The 21881-nt window shown below is 34.5% G+C and overlaps 1 protein-coding gene across 2 annotated transcripts in view; it reads left to right on the forward strand.

The window, feature by feature from the left end:
* LOC140040802 (uncharacterized) overlaps positions 1–21881 on the forward strand; it is a 190795-nt gene that overhangs the window by 14354 nt on the left and 154560 nt on the right. The window contains exons 1-2 of one of the 2 annotated variants that reach the window (XM_072087014.1): positions 9327–9362; positions 15121–16469. In XM_072087014.1, coding sequence (XP_071943115.1) covers positions 15246–16469 — 1224 coding nt within the window. In that variant the 5' untranslated portion in view covers positions 9327–9362; positions 15121–15245. Of the gene's footprint in view, positions 1–9326; positions 9363–15120; positions 16470–21881 lie in introns of those variants that run through there. The other variant, XM_072087013.1, reaches the window with a different exon arrangement.

Consider the following 21881-nt stretch of genomic DNA (forward strand, 5'->3'; position numbering starts at 1 on the left):
ACATTTTTTAAAATGACCCAATAGAGTCCTATCCAAAAGAGGGTTGTAGTCTTACTACTATGACTAGTAATTATATATGGTAATAACCGTTAATAAATATTTTCAGATATTACTATTGGTGTCAACAATATAGCTGATTGTATTACATAACTTCCTTTCTCATGTCTATAAAATCGTATGTGTTCTACAAAGCCTTCCAACTTCCATTGTACTGAAAATTGTTTACTTAATATGTTGATCTGGGTTGTTTTTGTTTCAACCTCATAAATTGACTAATTGAATAATCTTCTTCTACCCCTCTTTCCTTGTCCTTCTTCATCCTGTCTTAGTTCACTTCATCACCTCTTTGTTGTCTGATATTTCCATCCTATATCTATCTCAATATATCTTTCTCAATTGTCAAAATGTGATTTACTGTACCACTGAAATAAGTTGATTTTCAATCAAACAATCCCATTGGGGAATATATTCTAATGAGTCTCAGTTTGAATGAAGTCTGTTATTGTTAAACTTGAGTTTGAGTCTCAGTTTGAATGACTTTTTACTCTTTGAAAGAGTTTGAGTCTCAATTTGAGTGACCTTTTTACTCTTTGCAAGAGTTTGAGTCTCAATTTGCGTGACCTTTTTACTCTTTGAAAGAGTTTGAGTCTCAATTTGAGTGACCTTTTTACTCTTTGAAAAAGTTTGAGTCTCAATTTGAGTGACCTTTTTACTCTTTAAAAGAGTTTGAGTCTCAATTTGAGTGACCTTTTTACTCTTTGCAAGAGTTTGAGTCTCAATTTGAGTGACCTTTTTACTCTTTGAAAGAGTTTGAGTCTCAATTTGAGTGACCTTTTTACTCTTTGAAAGAGTTTGAGTCTCAATTTGAGTGACCTTTTTACTCTTTGCAAGAGTTTGAGTCTCAATTTGAGTGATCTTTTTACTCTTTGAAAGAGTTTGAGTCTCAATTTGAGTGACCTTTTTACTCTTTGAAAGAGTTTGAGTCTCAATTTGAGTGACCTTTTTACTCTTTGAAAGAGTTTGAGTCTCAATTTGAGTGACCTTTTTACTCTTTGAAAGAGTTTGAGTCTCAATTTGAGTGACCTTTTTACTCTTTGAAAGAGTTTGAGTCTCAATTTGAGTGACCTTTTTACTCTTTGAAAGAGTTTTACTCTAAGTTTGAGTTATTTTTATACTCTTTGCAAGAGTTTAAGTTTGAGGTATTTCTATACTCTTTGCAAGAGTTTGAGTCTAAGTTTGAGGTATTTCTATACTCTTTGCAAGAGTTTGAGTCTCAGTTTGAGTGACTTTCTTGTTACTCTTACTGTCAGGTTGACAATTTTAGTAAGGTTTTTAAAATTAAAATTGACTCTTTTTGAGTCTCAGTTTAACTTACTCTTGCAAAGTCTAATAATTTGAGCAAATATTTTACTTTCCCTATTCTTGCACATTTCTCATCTTTTCTTTCGCCATATATTTTCAGCATTAGGCCTATTAGGTGTTTAGTATAAAGTTTCTGTGTTTTGTATGTAAGATATATTGACATTACTTTCACAGAAGTTAATCCTTCTACTTGAGTCCCACTTGAAGTATAATGTGCATACATGGGTTGTGTAATTAGTAATTGTCTGAAGGGTATTTTAAAGTGATTCAGAGTCCATGGCATTATGACCTAGCATAAGTTGTGGTTACAAAAGCTAGTTTGTGCAGGGATGATAAACATTTACAAATTACAGTGTGAACAGGGATTTTCCTTAGCAAAATGATAACATTTACATTTTAAAAGAAATGACTCTATTGTTTAATAAAAACCACTACAAAAAACATGAAATTACTAAAAATTTTAGAAAAGACTTTTTTTTAGATATAAAATGTTGAAACACTAACTGTTTCAATAGAAACATGCCTACTGTTCTGTAGGGAGAAAATTAATTTTTATAACCTTTGAAGATTTCAATAACATAATTTTGGTTAAATGTAAACCAACAACCACAACAGTTGACCACTTGTTAAAAACCATGACTTCTAATATCTCAAATGAAATTTGTCAAGATTGTTTACAAAGGCGTTACAGGTCAACTTTTAAGTTTCCCACTTGCCATTCCTAAAGTCAAAACACAAGAGATTTGTGTTATTGTAAGAGACCTTGATGAAAACCCCTCCAGGTCATTCCTTTCAACATTCTGATTAAAGCCTATTTAAAGCACCCCTTGTTGACTTTCAGACCTGGAAAAAATTGGCTAAAAATTGTGATCCCCTCCGGAAAAATAGTTCCTTTGATTCTTTCTGGAGGTTTGTGTATTGTTTTTTGTTGATGAACGCAGCTGGTTTATACCATAATTCAAAGGTTTATACAGTGAGTATAGGTTGATCATTTGATAGCCTCCAATATTTGTACTCTTTTCAGTGGTTATAATACTAGTAGTAGTAGTAGTAGTAGTAGTGGTATGGAATATAGCAGGAAGACATGCACATTACAGAGTACCTTAAATAGGTAAGTTTTTAAGCTACAGCAAAGTCTGCAGATTTACATACACTAAATGAAATTGACAGTATTTTTAATAAGAAGACGGTGTTATGTCCTGTTTGCATTTGTTTGCTGTTGGATTTGTCAGCCTACATGCTTTACAATACAATGTTCTGCAATAATTATTTCTTAATGAAAAATTTCAGTAGTAAATTTTAGTAGGTTTTTGCAATGTTTATTCTGCACATGAGCTGTGTATGCAAGACGGGTAGTTTAATGCTGTTGCATGTCTTGGAACCTGGTTGGTTGGGAATTTCATAATTAAAATAATTAAATTAAACCCGAATCCTAGTTTTGCATACTGTAGTTTGTAGTATTTCTGTTCATAGAGTACAGGTACCAACATTTGATGGATTTAAATTTCTGTAGTATATTAAAAACTCTAGAATTATTTGAGAGAAATATTAATACATTTACAGTTTACACTTACAGTAAGGAGTGTATTTTGTATTGGACTTTAAATACAGTAGTCTAACCTGCTCAGTACCTGCTAGCTACATACTTGTATCTACCTCCCAAGTATACTGTAGTAGGGTAAAATACTGGAAATATAAATATTATTTTGAAATTTGATTGCCACAGTATTGTTGCATCTTTTGTTGACTATTTGTTATGCTGACAAATTTGAAGCCTACAATATTATTGATAGTTTATTTTGCTCTCTTTAGTTTGTTAGTTTTGCTTATTTGCATTTTAAAATGCACTGGTTGTTTGTTTAATACAATGAATAGGATGATTCCTCAAATAAATAAATATTTATTTTGGTGGATCAATTTAGATTGTTAGTAAAATTGCAGAATATTATCATAATAGTCTATGATGAGTTGACCTTTATAGCAGTTATGTTTTAAGAACATTTTGTTAACATCAACATTTCATGCATCAGTTTATACAAAAAATAAATAAATAAAATAGATAAATACAAATGGTTTTAATTGGCCCAGCTGCTTGTTCTGGAACAATGATCAGTCTCCAAAAATGTTAGTTTAGTTATCATTTGAATGTAATAGGCCAAGCAAAGAAATGCTATATTTTTTGGCTGAGAGGAAAGAGAAATGGTAGACAGCGCACTCTATATTGATCGTGGATGGCTGGTAAGGCGCTGTGTGCAGAAGTGTATCCAGGATTTTGAAATAGGGAGTCCAGGGCATTATGGAGAAATAAACCCAGAAATGAACACAGAGGGTGATAAATGGCACTCTCGCAACATAAATTTCAGGATAAAATTGTATTTCTACCGATAAATACATTGACATTTTGTGCATGTTACTTTGTTAGATATGCATGTTTTGTGTGGGAACTGTCAATTGTTTGATTGTTCTTCACACAGGCCCTGTTTCTTCTGCCAAATAAATACAGTATTTAATACAGTATTTTATAAATACCGTATATATACAGTATTTTTTGGCAGTTGCTGCAGAAACAGGCCCACTGAGTGGACGGTGATTTTTTTTTATTTGCATTCAATGCGTAGTCAGTATACTGGCCTACAAAATAGGATTTTTCTATTTTCTATGAATTAAAAGTGAATTATTATAATATATTCTTATGAGCGAAAATACATGTCCTACCAGACAAAGCAAAGTATTAAATCACTATTAATATCTTCAATTCATTTGCAACAAAAGAATCCAATCATACAATATTCCAAATGAATGCAATATTTCTGATTAGGTAAATATTTTTGTTTCTACTTGAATGACCTTATTAACTTTATGATAGCTATTTGTGGATTGCTTGTCATAGCAACCTTGTTCTTTACTCCCCCATGTTTAGGGATCATCAGAGACTACTGTTGTAGGCTTTATATAGCTGCTGTCACATCTCGTGCAGGTTCGAAATTATCGGCAGCCGATATCATTTACTTTGACCGTTTTCAAGGCATATGCTTTTTGTTGTGTGTAAACGTACGTATTTGTACAATACTTGAATATTTTTTAATAGAAATTTGGCATTTAAAGGCAAAGTGAATTAAAAAAATGTCTTATTTGATTATTAACTACACTGAATAAATATTGTTAAAAAAATGAAACTAAACACTTTTTATTTTATGTTATAAAAAATGGGTAGACAGTTTATATATTTCTGTAACAAGTTATTGTTTTTTTCCATACATATTTCTTTTCTATAGTCTTTTACTGTATATCAAGGATCAATACAATTTCATATCACACACACACACACAAATAAAAAACATTCCAGAGCCACTTGACCAACATTCCACAACACAACAGATTAACTGGAAAGTGTGTTAATTGGATTAATTCGTTAAAAGCTAATTAATGACTACATTTTATTTTCTTGATGACTTTTTGTTAAGGTACTTGTTCCACTTCAGTGAAAAAAATAATGTCAAAGCAATAGGGTTTCCTATCTGATTATAGATTTTAACCTGCAGGTTTTTAGTTATAACCCAAGGTCAGTTGTTTGAGGGTTGCTGATTGGAGGGGTATAGAGTAGAGGACCAGGTATGGCACATTCCAGTTAATTTTAACACCAGTTGAATGCTGTGGTTTGCATACCTCGCTTTACAATCTACAAGACTGCTATATGAATATTGTTTTATTCATTTATCTACTCCTTGTTTTATACTCTATACTGAATTATATCTCAATTGTTTGATGTCCTACTGGTTCTGAAACGTGTAAGTTTTTTTTCTTTAGTAAGTTTTTTTTTTTATAGATTTTTTTGCTTTCGTCATTAGCTATTTTTTTTCGTTTACAAATACTGTAAAAATGTACAAATTCATAGAGTGATCGGGTACTTACAGAGTGTACCTTGCTATTATTTCATAGAGTAATCGGGTACTTACAGAGTGTGCCTTGCTATTATTTCATAGAGTAATCGGGTACTTACAGAGTGTACCTTGCTATTATTTCATAGAGTAATCGGGTACTTACAGAGTGTACCTTGCTATTATTTCATAGAGTAATCGGGTACTTACAGAGTGTACCTTGCTATTATTTCATAGAGTAATTGGGTACTTACAGAGTGTGCCTTGCTATTATTTCATAGAGTAATCGGGTACTTACAGAGTGTACCTTGCTATTATTTCATAGAGTAATCGGGTACTTACAGAGTGTACCTTGCTATTATTTCATAGAGTAATTGGGTACTTACAGAGTGTACCTTGCTATTATTTCATAGAGTAATCGGGTACTTACAGAGTGTGCCTTGCTATTATTTCATAGAGTAATCGGGTACTTACAGAGTGTACCTTGCTATTATTTCATAGAGTAATCGGGTACTTACAGAGTGTGCCTTGCTATTATTTCATAGAGTAATCGGGTACTTACAGAGTGTGCCTTGCTATTATTTCATAGAGTAATTGGGTACTTACAGAGTGTACCTTGCTATTATTTCATAGAGTAATTGGGTACTTACAGAGTGTGCCTTGCTATTATTTCATAGAGTAATCGGGTACTTACAGAGTGTGCCTTGCTATTATTTCATAGAGTAATCGGGTACTTACAGAGTGTGCCTTGCTATTATTTCATAGAGTAATCGGGTACTTACAGAGTGTGCCTTGCTATTATTTCATAGAGTAATTGGGTACTTACAGAGTGTACCTTGCTATTATTTCATAGAGTAATTGGGTACTTACAGAGTGTACCTTGCTATTATTTCATAGAGTAATTGGGTACTTACAGAGTGTGCCTTGCTATTATTTCATAGAGTAATCGGGTACTTACAGAGTGTACCTTGCTATTATTTCATAGAGTAATTGGGTACTTACAGAGTGTACCTTGCTATTATTTCATTTTCAAGTTTCCCACTTGCCATTCCTAAAGTCAAAACACAAGAGATTTGTGTTATTGTAAGAGACCTTGATGAAAACCCCTCCAGGTCATTCCTTTCAACATTCTGATTAAAGCCTATTTAAAGCACCCCTTGTTGACTTTCAGACCTGGAAAAAATTGGCTAAAAATTGTGATCCCCTCCGGAAAAATAGTTCCTTTGATTCTTTCTGGAGGTTTGTGTATTGTTTTTTGTTGATGAACGCAGCTGGTTTATACCATAATTCAAAGGTTTATACAGTGAGTATAGGTTGATCATTTGATAGCCTCCAATATTTGTACTCTTTTCAGTGGTTATAAATTATAATACTAGTAGTAGTAGTAGTAGTAGTGGTATGGAATATAGCAGGAAGACATGCACATTACAGAGTACCTTAAATAGGTAAGTTTTTAAGCTACAGCAAAGTCTGCAGATTTACATACACTAAATGAAATTGACAGTATTTTTAATAAGAAGACGGTGTTATGTCCTGTTTGCATTTGTTTGCTGTTGGATTTGTCAGCCTACATGCTTTACAATACAATGTTCTGCAATAATTATTTCTTAATGAAAAATTTCAGTAGTAAATTTTAGTAGGTTTTTGCAATGTTTATTCTGCACATGAGCTGTGTATGCAAGACGGGTAGTTTAATGCTGTTGCATGTCTTGGAACCTGGTTGGTTGGGAATTTCATAATTAAAATAATTAAATTAAACCCGAATCCTAGTTTTGCATACTGTAGTTTGTAGTATTTCTGTTCATAGAGTACAGGTACCAACATTTGATGGATTTAAATTTCTGTAGTATATTAAAAACTCTAGAATTATTTGAGAGAAATATTAATACATTTACAGTTTACACTTACAGTAAGGAGTGTATTTTGTATTGGACTTTAAATACAGTAGTCTAACCTGCTCAGTACCTGCTAGCTACATACTTGTATCTACCTCCCAAGTATACTGTAGTAGGGTAAAATACTGGAAATATAAATATTATTTTGAAATTTGATTGCCACAGTATTGTTGCATCTTTTGTTGACTATTTGTTATGCTGACAAATTTGAAGCCTACAATATTATTGATAGTTTATTTTGCTCTCTTTAGTTTGTTAGTTTTGCTTATTTGCATTTTAAAATGCACTGGTTGTTTGTTTAATACAATGAATAGGATGATTCCTCAAATAAATAAATATTTATTTTGGTGGATCAATTTAGATTGTTAGTAAAATTGCAGAATATTATCATAATAGTCTATGATGAGTTGACCTTTATAGCAGTTATGTTTTAAGAACATTTTGTTAACATCAACATTTCATGCATCAGTTTATACAAAAAATAAATAAATAAAATAGATAAATACAAATGGTTTTAATTGGCCCAGCTGCTTGTTCTGGAACAATGATCAGTCTCCAAAAATGTTAGTTTAGTTATCATTTGAATGTAATAGGCCAAGCAAAGAAATGCTATATTTTTTGGCTGAGAGGAAAGAGAAATGGTAGACAGCGCACTCTATATTGATCGTGGATGGCTGGTAAGGCGCTGTGTGCAGAAGTGTATCCAGGATTTTGAAATAGGGAGTCCAGGGCATTATGGAGAAATAAACCCAGAAATGAACACAGAGGGTGATAAATGGCACTCTCGCAACATAAATTTCAGGATAAAATTGTATTTCTACCGATAAATACATTGACATTTTGTGCATGTTACTTTGTTAGATATGCATGTTTTGTGTGGGAACTGTCAATTGTTTGATTGTTCTTCACACAGGCCCTGTTTCTTCTGCCAAATAAATACAGTATTTAATACAGTATTTTATAAATACCGTATATATACAGTATTTTTTGGCAGTTGCTGCAGAAACAGGCCCACTGAGTGGACGGTGATTTTTTTTTATTTGCATTCAATGCGTAGTCAGTATACTGGCCTACAAAATAGGATTTTTCTATTTTCTATGAATTAAAAGTGAATTATTATAATATATTCTTATGAGCGAAAATACATGTCCTACCAGACAAAGCAAAGTATTAAATCACTATTAATATCTTCAATTCATTTGCAACAAAAGAATCCAATCATACAATATTCCAAATGAATGCAATATTTCTGATTAGGTAAATATTTTTGTTTCTACTTGAATGACCTTATTAACTTTATGATAGCTATTTGTGGATTGCTTGTCATAGCAACCTTGTTCTTTACTCCCCCATGTTTAGGGATCATCAGAGACTACTGTTGTAGGCTTTATATAGCTGCTGTCACATCTCGTGCAGGTTCGAAATTATCGGCAGCCGATATCATTTACTTTGACCGTTTTCAAGGCATATGCTTTTTGTTGTGTGTAAACGTACGTATTTGTACAATACTTGAATATTTTTTAATAGAAATTTGGCATTTAAAGGCAAAGTGAATTAAAAAAATGTCTTATTTGATTATTAACTACACTGAATAAATATTGTTAAAAAAATGAAACTAAACACTTTTTATTTTATGTTATAAAAAATGGGTAGACAGTTTATATATTTCTGTAACAAGTTATTGTTTTTTTCCATACATATTTCTTTTCTATAGTCTTTTACTGTATATCAAGGATCAATACAATTTCATATCACACACACACACACAAATAAAAAACATTCCAGAGCCACTTGACCAACATTCCACAACACAACAGATTAACTGGAAAGTGTGTTAATTGGATTAATTCGTTAAAAGCTAATTAATGACTACATTTTATTTTCTTGATGACTTTTTGTTAAGGTACTTGTTCCACTTCAGTGAAAAAAATAATGTCAAAGCAATAGGGTTTCCTATCTGATTATAGATTTTAACCTGCAGGTTTTTAGTTATAACCCAAGGTCAGTTGTTTGAGGGTTGCTGATTGGAGGGGTATAGAGTAGAGGACCAGGTATGGCACATTCCAGTTAATTTTAACACCAGTTGAATGCTGTGGTTTGCATACCTCGCTTTACAATCTACAAGACTGCTATATGAATATTGTTTTATTCATTTATCTACTCCTTGTTTTATACTCTATACTGAATTATATCTCAATTGTTTGATGTCCTACTGGTTCTGAAACGTGTAAGTTTTTTTTCTTTAGTAAGTTTTTTTTTTTATAGATTTTTTTGCTTTCGTCATTAGCTATTTTTTTTCGTTTACAAATACTGTAAAAATGTACAAATTCATAGAGTGATCGGGTACTTACAGAGTGTACCTTGCTATTATTTCATAGAGTAATCGGGTACTTACAGAGTGTGCCTTGCTATTATTTCATAGAGTAATCGGGTACTTACAGAGTGTACCTTGCTATTATTTCATAGAGTAATCGGGTACTTACAGAGTGTACCTTGCTATTATTTCATAGAGTAATCGGGTACTTACAGAGTGTACCTTGCTATTATTTCATAGAGTAATTGGGTACTTACAGAGTGTGCCTTGCTATTATTTCATAGAGTAATCGGGTACTTACAGAGTGTACCTTGCTATTATTTCATAGAGTAATCGGGTACTTACAGAGTGTACCTTGCTATTATTTCATAGAGTAATTGGGTACTTACAGAGTGTACCTTGCTATTATTTCATAGAGTAATCGGGTACTTACAGAGTGTGCCTTGCTATTATTTCATAGAGTAATCGGGTACTTACAGAGTGTACCTTGCTATTATTTCATAGAGTAATCGGGTACTTACAGAGTGTGCCTTGCTATTATTTCATAGAGTAATCGGGTACTTACAGAGTGTGCCTTGCTATTATTTCATAGAGTAATTGGGTACTTACAGAGTGTACCTTGCTATTATTTCATAGAGTAATTGGGTACTTACAGAGTGTGCCTTGCTATTATTTCATAGAGTAATCGGGTACTTACAGAGTGTGCCTTGCTATTATTTCATAGAGTAATCGGGTACTTACAGAGTGTGCCTTGCTATTATTTCATAGAGTAATCGGGTACTTACAGAGTGTGCCTTGCTATTATTTCATAGAGTAATTGGGTACTTACAGAGTGTGCCTTGCTATTATTTCATAGAGTAATCGGGTACTTACAGAGTGTGCCTTGCTATTATTTCATAGAGTAATCGGGTACTTACAGAGTGTGCCTTGCTATTATTTCATAGAGTAATTGGGTACTTACAGAGTGTACCTTGCTATTATTTCATAGAGTAATTGGGTACTTACAGAGTGTACCTTGCTATTATTTCATAGAGTAATTGGGTACTTACAGAGTGTGCCTTGCTATTATTTCATAGAGTAATCGGGTACTTACAGAGTGTACCTTGCTATTATTTCATAGAGTAATTGGGTACTTACAGAGTGTACCTTGCTATTATTTCATAGAGTAATCGGGTACTTACAGAGTGTGCCTTGCTATTATTTCATAGAGTAATTGGGTACTTACAGAGTGTGCCTTGCTATTATTTCATAGAGTAATTGGGTACTTACAGAGTGTACCTTGCTATTATTTCATAGAGTAAACGGGTACTTACAGAGTGTGCCTTGCTATTATTTCATAGAGTAATTGGGTACTTACAGAGTGTACCTTGCTATTATTTCATAGAGTAATCGGGTACTTACAGAGTGTGCCTTGCTATTATTTCATAGAGTAATCGGGTACTTACAGAGTGTACCTTGCTATTATTTCATAGAGTAATCGGGTACTTACAGAGTGTACCTTGCTATTATTTCATAGAGTAATCGGGTACTTACAGAGTGTACCTTGCTATTATTTCATAGAGTAATTGGGTACTTACAGAGTGTGCCTTGCTATTATTTCATAGAGTAATCGGGTACTTACAGAGTGTGCCTTGCTATTATTTCATAGAGTAATCGGGTACTTACAGAGTGTGCCTTGCTATTATTTCATAGAGTAATCGGGTACTTACAGAGTGTGCCTTGCTATTATTTCATAGAGTAATTGGGTACTTACAGAGTGTACCTTGCTATTATTTCATAGAGTAATTGGGTACTTACAGAGTGTACCTTGCTATTATTTCATAGAGTAATTGGGTACTTACAGAGTGTGCCTTGCTATTATTTCATAGAGTAATTGGGTACTTACAGAGTGTGCCTTGCTATTATTTCATAGAGTAATCGGGTACTTACAGAGTGTGCCTTGCTATTATTTCATAGAGTAATCGGGTACTTACAGAGTGTGCCTTGCTATTATTTCATAGAGTAATCGGGTACTTACAGAGTGTGCCTTGCTATTATTTCATAGAGTAATCGGGTACTTACAGAGTGTGCCTTGCTATTATTTCATAGAGTAATCGGGTACTTACAGAGTGTGCCTTGCTATTATTTCATAGAGTAATTGGGTACTTACAGAGTGTGCCTTGCTATTATTTCATAGAGTAATTGGGTACTTACAGAGTGTGCCTTGCTATTATTTCATAGAGTAATCGGGTACTTACAGAGTGTACCTTGCTATTATTTCATAGAGTAATCGGGTACTTACAGAGTGTACCTTGCTATTATTTCATAGAGTAATCGGGTACTTACAGAGTGTACCTTGCTATTATTTCATAGAGTAATCGGGTACTTACAGAGTGTACCTTGCTATTATTTCATAGAGTAATCGGGTACTTACAGAGTGTACCTTGCTATTATTTCATAGAGTAATCGGGTACTTACAGAGTGTGCCTTGCTATTATTTCATAGAGTAATCGGGTACTTACAGAGTGTGCCTTGCTATTATTTCATAGAGTAATCGGGTACTTACAGAGTGTGCCTTGCTATTATTTCATAGAGTAATCGGGTACTTACAGAGTGTGCCTTGCTATTATTTCATAGAGTAATTGGGTACTTACAGAGTGTGCCTTGCTATTATTTCATAGAGTAATTGGGTACTTACAGAGTGTGCCTTGCTATTATTTCATAGAGTAATCGGGTACTTACAGAGTGTACCTTGCTATTATTTCATAGAGTAATCGGGTACTTACAGAGTGTACCTTGCTATTATTTCATAGAGTAATCGGGTACTTACAGAGTGTACCTTGCTATTATTTCATAGAGTAATCGGGTACTTACAGAGTGTACCTTGCTATTATTTCATAGAGTAATCGGGTACTTACAGAGTGTACCTTGCTATTATTTCATAGAGTAATCGGGTACTTACAGAGTGTACCTTGCTATTATTTCATAGAGTAATCGGGTACTTACAGAGTGTGCCTTGCTATTATTTCATAGAGTAATCGGGTACTTACAGAGTGTGCCTTGCTATTATTTCATAGAGTAATCGGGTACTTACAGAGTGTGCCTTGCTATTATTTCATAGAGTAATCGGGTACTTACAGAGTGTGCCTTGCTATTATTTCATAGAGTAATCGGGTACTTACAGAGTGTACCTTGCTATTATTTCATAGAGTAATCGGGTACTTACAGAGTGTACCTTGCTATTATTTCATAGAGTAATCGGGTACTTACAGAGTGTACCTTGCTATTATTTCATAGAGTAATCGGGTACTTACAGAGTGTGCCTTGCTATTATTTCATAGAGTAATCGGGTACTTACAGAGTGTACCTTGCTATTATTTCATAGAGTAATCGGGTACTTACAGAGTGTACCTTGCTATTATTTCATAGAGTAATCGGGTACTTACAGAGTGTGCCTTGCTATTATTTCATAGAGTAATCGGGTACTTACAGAGTGTGCCTTGCTATTATTTCATAGAGTAATCGGGTACTTACAGAGTGTACCTTGCTATTATTTCATAGAGTAATCGGGTACTTACAGAGTGTGCCTTGCTATTATTTCATAGAGTAATTGGGTACTTACAGAGTGTGCCTTGCTATTATTTCATAGAGTAATCGGGTACTTACAGAGTGTGCCTTGCTATTATTTCATAGAGTAATCGGGTACTTACAGAGTGTACCTTGCTATTATTTCATAGAGTAATCGGGTACTTACAGAGTGTGCCTTGCTATTATTTCATAGAGTAATTGGGTACTTACAGAGTGTGCCTTGCTATTATTTCATAGAGTAATCGGGTACTTACAGAGTGTGCCTTGCTATTATTTCATAGAGTAATCGGGTACTTACAGAGTGTGCCTTGCTATTATTTCATAGAGTAATCGGGTACTTACAGAGTGTGCCTTGCTATTATTTCATAGAGTAATCGGGTACTTACAGAGTGTACCTTGCTATTATTTCATAGAGTAATTGGGTACTTACAGAGTGTGCCTTGCTATTATTTCATAGAGTAATTAGGTACTTACAGAGTGTGCCTTGCTATTATTTCATAGAGTAATTAGGTACTTACAGAGTGTGCCTTGCTATTATTTCATAGAGTAAACGGGTACTTACAGAGTGTACCTTGCTATTATTTCATAGAGTAATTGGGTACTTACAGAGTGTACCTTGCTATTATTTCATAGAGTAATTGGGTACTTACAGAGTGTGCCTTGCTATTATTTCATAGAGTAATTGGGTACTTACAGAGTGTACCTTGCTATTATTTCATAGAGTAATTGGGTACTTACAGAGTGTGCCTTGCTATTATTTCATAGAGTAATTGGGTACTTACAGAGTGTACCTTGCTATTATTTCATAGAGTAATTGGGTACTTACAGAGTGTACCTTGCTATTATTTCATAGAGTAATCGGGTACTTACAGAGTGTGCCTTGCTATTATTTCATAGAGTAATCGGGTACTTACAGAGTGTGCCTTGCTATTATTTCATAGAGTAATTGGGTACTTACAGAGTGTACCTTGCTATTATTTCATAGAGTAATTGGGTACTTACAGAGTGTGCCTTGCTATTATTTCATAGAGTAATCGGGTACTTACAGAGTGTGCCTTGCTATTATTTCATAGAGTAATCGGGTACTTACAGAGTGTGCCTTGCTATTATTTCATAGAGTAATTGGGTACTTACAGAGTGTACCTTGCTATTATTTCATAGAGTAATTGGGTACTTACAGAGTGTACCTTGCTATTATTTCATAGAGTAATTGGGTACTTACAGAGTGTACCTTGCTATTATTTCATAGAGTAATTGGGTACTTACAGAGTGTGCCTTGCTATTATTTTAAATTACCAATGTTGCTTTTGTGTTTACATCATTGTTGACTCGAGAATAGTTAATAATTTTCAATTTGTCATAATGTTCAATCAGTAATATCTTTAAGAAACTATTAATTATTCAGTAATTTTGGCTACTGTATGCGACAATTGAGAAGGATTTATTTTTATTTCATGTTTATTTTCATAGAAAATTTAAATGTCAGATGTGATGAACAATTAATTAACCCTAATGACTTTTTAATGTTTTGAGAAGGTTATGCTCCATCACAGTATCATTTAAATAGTTTTTCAGTAATTGTTTTCTATTCTGAATTTAAGCTGGTAAACCTCATTATTATACCAAAATGGAATAACTAAAGTTATGGAATATAAATAACCATATGACACAACAATCAACATAAATTTGTCAATTTTATCGTTTAAAATACTGTTAATTTTTCATTACTTTAAATAGTTATAATATTGGTTTTTAGAACTTTTTTTTTAAAATTTTTATTACTTTATGGTAAACTACCACTTTGAAAACATTAAATCTGCAATTACAAAAAAATTTAAAAAGGGATTTTTTGGTGGACACATGATTATATTGCAAAGGTATAATTTCATTCATTTAATTACAATAGATTGTCTCAAGGGCAAGACCAATGTAATATTGATTTAGAGATCAAATATTAGGAACCTGAGCAAATTTGATACGCAAAAAGACTTTTGTTATTGAAGTACAGTAGTAGTCGTGCAATTCAACATTTGTTTTGTAAGTTATCTGTTTATTTGCAATGAACCAATTCATAGTATTAATCTCTGTATTATTTTACTCACAGGCTATGGACATCATTTAAAAAGAACCCATCGCAACAATCGTCAGGACTGAATATGAATTTTCAAACAGCCAGCTAGAATAGGTTATAGGTTATACAGAATGATAAAAAAACATTAAGAGATAAATATGTATTACCATTACATGCCCAGAGAAATTGACTTCATGGACAACCATAAATACTCTAAAGAGAATTACTCAAGAGATATAAATGACAACCAATGGCAGAGTTCAGAAAATAGCCAGTTTAGGTCAGTTGATCAGCATAGTAGAGACGACGAAACATCACTACCAATTGACAATCGACAGAGAATAGAAAGTAATCCTACTGCTGGAAACAATGTGAACAGAACCCAGAAATCAAGTCCATTCATTGTACATCAATCTTCTATGGAATTTCGTAAAAATCGACAAATGGTTGACAGTTATCAGGGAAGGAAGGATGCAGGCTTTTTCTGGGATACAGGTTTTTACTGGAAAAGAGTGACTAGAGATCCTGAAAGATTGGACATTAGTTCACAGGATTTGAATAAACGAAAAGCGCCATCAAAGGAATTCCTTTATCCGCACATGTCTACTCCAAATTCTGAAAATTACCATTCACCTCAAGGAAAACCAATGGTTGCTTTGTCACCAGAAGTATCACCTGTAAAGAGAACCTATGACAATCGCGCATATTTTCAAGAATATTCAAGATTGCCCCAAGATTCGAGAGTAAGAAGTCCAACTTTAAGCCATTCTTCCAAAGGATCAAATAGAAGAGATTCTCCTCAAGAAAGATATCACAGCCCTTACAGTGACAGACCAGAATCACATGAAAGATATCCACCCAAAGGTTATCAACACACAAATCAGCCAAGAAATGATTCCAGAGAGAGATTCCAGGAATCTGTTTCTCCTGTGAGGAGCTCAAAAGAATACTACCATAGATCAAAACCTACTACAACTGCAGTTTCTAGGAGCACTCCACCTCTAAAATCGATCCCTAAAGAAAGTTCAAAATATATTCCCAATAAACAGAAATCTTCAGTTTCTCCTTCAACAGATGCCCCAGTGGAAAAGCATAGATCTCCTAAAAGCTCCAAAAAGCCAGATGGTTCTCAAATAAAAAATCGACGGTCTGCAAACATTGTTGATTTAGACAAAGTGATGACATCACCACTGACTTCTCCACTGACATCTCCATCTACTCAAACAAACATTTCTGGAAAAATAAGTACTCCTGTCAGTACAATATCAAATTCAAAATCACCAGTTGTTGGCAAGGTATCAAGGAACGATAGCGACATCAAAGCTTTTAAAGAAGAAAAAATGATGCCTGATGTAATCGGAATAAAGAATCAACAAAAGCAGGTTAGTACCAGTTTAAATAAACATTGGTTATTGTTCTAAAATGATGATGATGATGGGATTGAAAAGGGCTGACAGAATAAGAGAAAATACATTTACCACTCTTAACAGCCAACCCATATTCATGTACACCCTTTATTAAGGGGACACTTTGTTGGTTCCCAAAGGTATCCCCTAAATATGAGTACTACTGCATTATTATTTAAATGATTACATGCCCTTTAATTTTCAGAAATTTAAACTATTTCTAAACATTCTGCTACTTGTAAGGTTCATTAAAGAGTTGATGTCTTGTACCTCCTGCAATACTTTTTTCCCTTCAATCTCAAATTTACCATCTTAATCCTTGTACCATTCCAATATGCTTGTTAATTTCCTATGGGAGCTCTTTACTAATCATGTTAAGATGTTTAAAGTTTAATCTTTGTTATACATGATTTACCAGCTCAAGTTCCAATTACCAACATGATTTACTTACATTGCAAATCAATCAATTAGACTTATTTGGAGCGATAATATTTAAAATGTAAATTTCCAAATGGAATTTCCTTTAGATTAAACAATTACAGTAGTCAACATGATTATCAACAGATAATAAATTAAGGCACACCAACAGTTTTTTGATGTAATACCACTTGTCTTAGACCGTGTTCGTACGGCGATTGAAATACACGTTTATTTGGTTTTTACCCTTGGGGTAAAACCCATACGACGTTCGTACGAATAAACAAAGTACCGGTAAGCTGACACGAAACCAATTAAGATCGGAATTCTTAGGTCAAAAAGCGCCCTCTGTGCGTCGACCCATATCAATTGACATGGCGTGTTGACAAATTCAACTGGATATTGCATGTCGTTTCGCGCGCGAATCGTTCAATTAATATTTTTCAATCGACAACCAGACCTATATATTTATAATACATCGAATACAATTTACTTTTTAAATAAATAATGATCGAAAATCCTGCTAACGTATGTTGTTTGTTGACTACGTGTATCGTGCGAGCCGAACTATTGTTGTGGAAATTCCATTTAATGTACACGCACTGTACCCCTCTTGTAAAAATCACCACGTGTATTTATCGTGCGTGCGAGCCGAACTATTGTTGTGGAAATTCCATTTAATGTACACGCACTGTACCCCTCTTGTAAAAATCACCACGTGTATTTATCGTGCGAGCCGAACTATTGTTGTGGAAATTCCATTTAATGTACACGCACTGTACCCCTCTTGTAAAAATCACCACGTGTATTTATCGTGCGAGCCGAACTATTGTTGTGATAACGCACTGTACCCCTCTTGTAAAAATTACCACGTGTATTCATCGTGTGAGCCGAACTATTGTTGTAAAAATTCCATTTAACACGCACTGTACCCCTCTTATCGTGCGAGCCGAACGGTTGATGTGGTAATTCACAGACACCCTGCCGTTACATGTACATTATAAGCCACCGATTCGCAAGTTCAGGTCACCGGAAAAAAACCAACGAGTTGATTATTTATATATAATTTTACAAAACAATAGATATACATTCGCATTAACGAAAAAGAACATTTTAAACAATAATTGTTAAACAATCAGAAAGCTTATTTGAGGTCGCGATTTGACATGACCCCGTTAACGCTTGATTAATTATACCCCGAGGCAGCGTGTAATTGGAATGGGATTGAAATAACCAGTAAAGTTGGTGGATTTTTCGTCCAGATGGTTTTCTAATTTTTTATAGCCAGAGGCGTAAGTTAATTGCCACACGCGACCTCACAGTTGGAAGTACACGGTAGTTTCAGTCCCGTCCGAACGGGCCCTTAGAGCGGTTTTCAAATTGTTTTCTTTTTTTCCTCCCTTTGAGGGAAAAGGCCTATGTTGTTTTATCCAGGTAAGTGACTCACTCATCATACTGTACTGTCACCAGTACTAATTGTGTAGTTTTGTATCTGATAAAAGATAAGTTGGTGAATTAGATAGCAGCTGTAGATTTCATACTAAATGTAAGTTAATAAATTAATTTTTGATTCGTTTGTAATTTTGGCCAATAAACAGACGTGCTACAAAGTTTTATTTTAACTATGAGGCATTTTGAAAATTTTGTCTTGACATTTTCAATTTACACCACCATATATTACAGTAGAAAAGCGAATGTAACTTTGAAGGTCTGAATGTAGAGATTAGGAGAACACAAGATTATTTTACAGTAAAGTACATTTTTTATTTACTATATCATGTACAGTATGATGTAAGTTTGTTTGAGTCATTGAAATAAACAACCTAATTTCGAACATTAAACATGTTGAAGAGTAAACAAAATATGTACCGTAGTTCCTCGGGTATAATCCCACCTCGGGTATAATCCCACCCCCGACTTTACGATTACCTTCACACGCAAGCATATCCCCGGGGAAAGTCCCAGTGTATAATTTTACATTAGGCCAGAGGTGGGCCTAGGCCTACTGTAGCTAGCTAAGCCGACGTCAATTTCTCACCAAAAAAATAGAGTGATTTCTCTGAATTTGGCTGACTTAAAACTCATCAAACATTGTTAAGTTGAATACAACCTTAAGGCCCCGATCGTCACGTTCTGTACATCCTTTCGCCGTCGTGTACATTCTTTCTTGTTGTTTACACTACTGTGCATGCTTGATTACCGTAAAAAAAACACCGCCCTCTATACCGACCAGCTTGTGCACAGTAGAGTTTGTGTCACATGCAACAACATGCGATTCGAGCGTGTGAGTGAACATGTATCGATCGAGTTCATGTCGATTTAGGAAGCTAGGCCTAGATCACATTTTAGGGTATTTTTTAAGTAGAAATCTCGGGGAAAATCTATACGGTAGGCATAGCACAGGTAAGACCAATTAGGCCGCCTAGGCCTAGATGGCCTGGCCGTCTAATTGCTAGGCCTACATCGGAATATAGCTTTTAGATAGCCTAAATCGTAGCTAGAAGAAATATCGTCATTTTCAGTTCATGCAGCGGGAAATCCCCGGGTATAGTCCCACCTCCCAAATTCGGGCAAATTTCACGTACAAGGGGGGTGGGATTATACCCGGGGAACTACGGTAGTAGTAGAATAAATGTTGACATGGTCCCTGTAATAATATTTCTCCATAAAAAAAAAACATGGATAGAAGTTATACACCAAATTACACATTTTTTAAAGACACCCGAGTCCCTACAATTTGGCGCTCCTGAAAACGATCAAAGGAGCGCCTAAAATAGCGCTCCCCCAACCTGTTACAGTGCGTCATAAAAATATATATAATGATAAGAATATTAACCCCGAATACAACACACAGTCTATATATAGTCGCGCAAACGATCTTTGTTATGGCTACCCCCGATAGGCTAGGCGCGCCTACGATCTTTGATGTTGCGAGAAAAATATCGTAAACAATTCATTCTAAATATAGTATCAGAACGTTCAATCGGTAGCTCAAGAAGACTGCCGTCAGAAGACCGTAATTATACAGACCTAGTTTTTTTGGTCACATGGCATGAAACGCGATATTCTCTGCTTTACCGCAACATCTCACATGTTTTTTTTTTAACTCAGTATGTGAGGGTGGCTGCCGACGATAAACAATAATTAAGATCGTGTACCTGGATTTTGTGTCACATGACATGAAACACTCTCTCTGATCTTAATAACTGCTCACATGTTTTCCCCTCCAAATTCTGGTCGGGCCTTTTCTTATACACATGTCGCCTTTATGTTAAATCTTATAGTAATTAATATGGAATATATATTTATTTTGCATATATTTTGTTGGTTTCCTAGCCTAGGTGTCGTCGTTTTTATAATTCGCTAACCCAAGGTAGGATTAAATAATTTATAGTGTAGGCCGCCGAAACTAGACTAGATAGATAGCCTCGACTCTCTCTCTCTGCTGAGAGGTCCACGGACCCGATGTCGTCTCGTCGGCGGATTTCCGTCCAAATAATAGGATAACCGATGCGTAGGCCTAGCTAGGATGGCTACAAAAATTGACGTCTACTATCTTTAGATAGGATTTTAATTAGCAAACAATACATTGTTTGTTTGCATTGTCCATGCTTCTAAAGTAAAAAAGGCGATGACAATGGTGTTTACTAACCCTACGAACCACCCTACGATCGACGCGTAGATAATTTAATATCATAACATTAACAATACATCGTAGACTACGTTCAGAGAACAATGAATTTTACGTGCGAGAGTACCATTTCCGGCCATCTAGAGGTGTCATTTATCAAAATTCGGCTCGCCACAGGCCCAACCATGGTGGGCCTGTGCCTCGAATACTTAATCAAAATAATGGCTCTCCTCAACATATTTATATTTATAAATCAAGGTCTGATATATATTACTTTAAAAACATCAAACCAGGTCATTCCATGTCTTAAATGTACGTTTCATGGTAAATTATGATAAAAAGTGAGAAACAATGCACTACCTAAGTAGCTCGCGGCGAATGACCTCTCGTGGACGGTCTTTAGGCCTAGCCTAGCTACTGTAGGCTTAGTTTTGTAGGCCTAGCTGGTAAACATCGGTAATGTACGAACATCGTACGCTAGCTATATACCTAGCCTGACGTTGTATAGTTGCTGCATTAATTGTCTTTCTATTTTTGCCAGACTCCGTTGATACAAATTGGGGAAAACCCGGTATTTTTGCTGAAAAGTTAGGAGTCTTCCATTTGTTTTGGCCTCACGATCGATCGAAAAGTGGGTGAATTACAGAAGAAAAACAGAAATATCAATCCGCGCGCAATGCATTTTGGGATTTATAGCGTCGCGGGCGGCTATAATTATTAGAATCGACTTATTTTTCACATTTTTAACTGTTTAAAGACGAAAAAAGTTATCGCAATAGGACCATATAGTATTATTTTTACATTAAATATAGTTTGTGATCTTAAATTAGATCTAAAAAACGTAGGGAAGGTGTCTTTAAGTTAAAAGACAAGATGGCATGACATGTTTAGCACAATGGGGTTTCCAACATGCCAATCATTTGGTAATCACATTTTTTCTCTGGTAATAACTGTATCCCAGTAGGTGGGGTGTATTATTGGTGAGAGAAGACCCACTTTCTGTCCATGTCTATGACATTTCTGTAAGTGGGGTGCAAATTTGGTGATAGAAGACCCACTTTCTACCATCCTTTTGTGACATTCCTATGGATTATCGTGACACCTTGGTATCTGCTAAACTGCTAGAAGGTTGTTTTCAACATTCTTCTGCAATACATTATAATATTATTTGATAGAGAAAAAATATGATACAGATAATCAACATTTTGTGATAATAAAATCATATCAATCAATCCCTACATTCACAAAATTTTTTAAATCCCACTAAAGTTTTCTCAGGGCCTGTTTCTGCTGAGCAGAAACAATCGATTATTAACCGTTTATTTTTTTAATCGATTATT

Source organism: Antedon mediterranea, chromosome 2 (assembly GCF_964355755.1).
Source record: "Antedon mediterranea chromosome 2, ecAntMedi1.1, whole genome shotgun sequence".
Classification (NCBI taxonomy): domain Eukaryota; kingdom Metazoa; phylum Echinodermata; class Crinoidea; order Comatulida; family Antedonidae; genus Antedon; species Antedon mediterranea.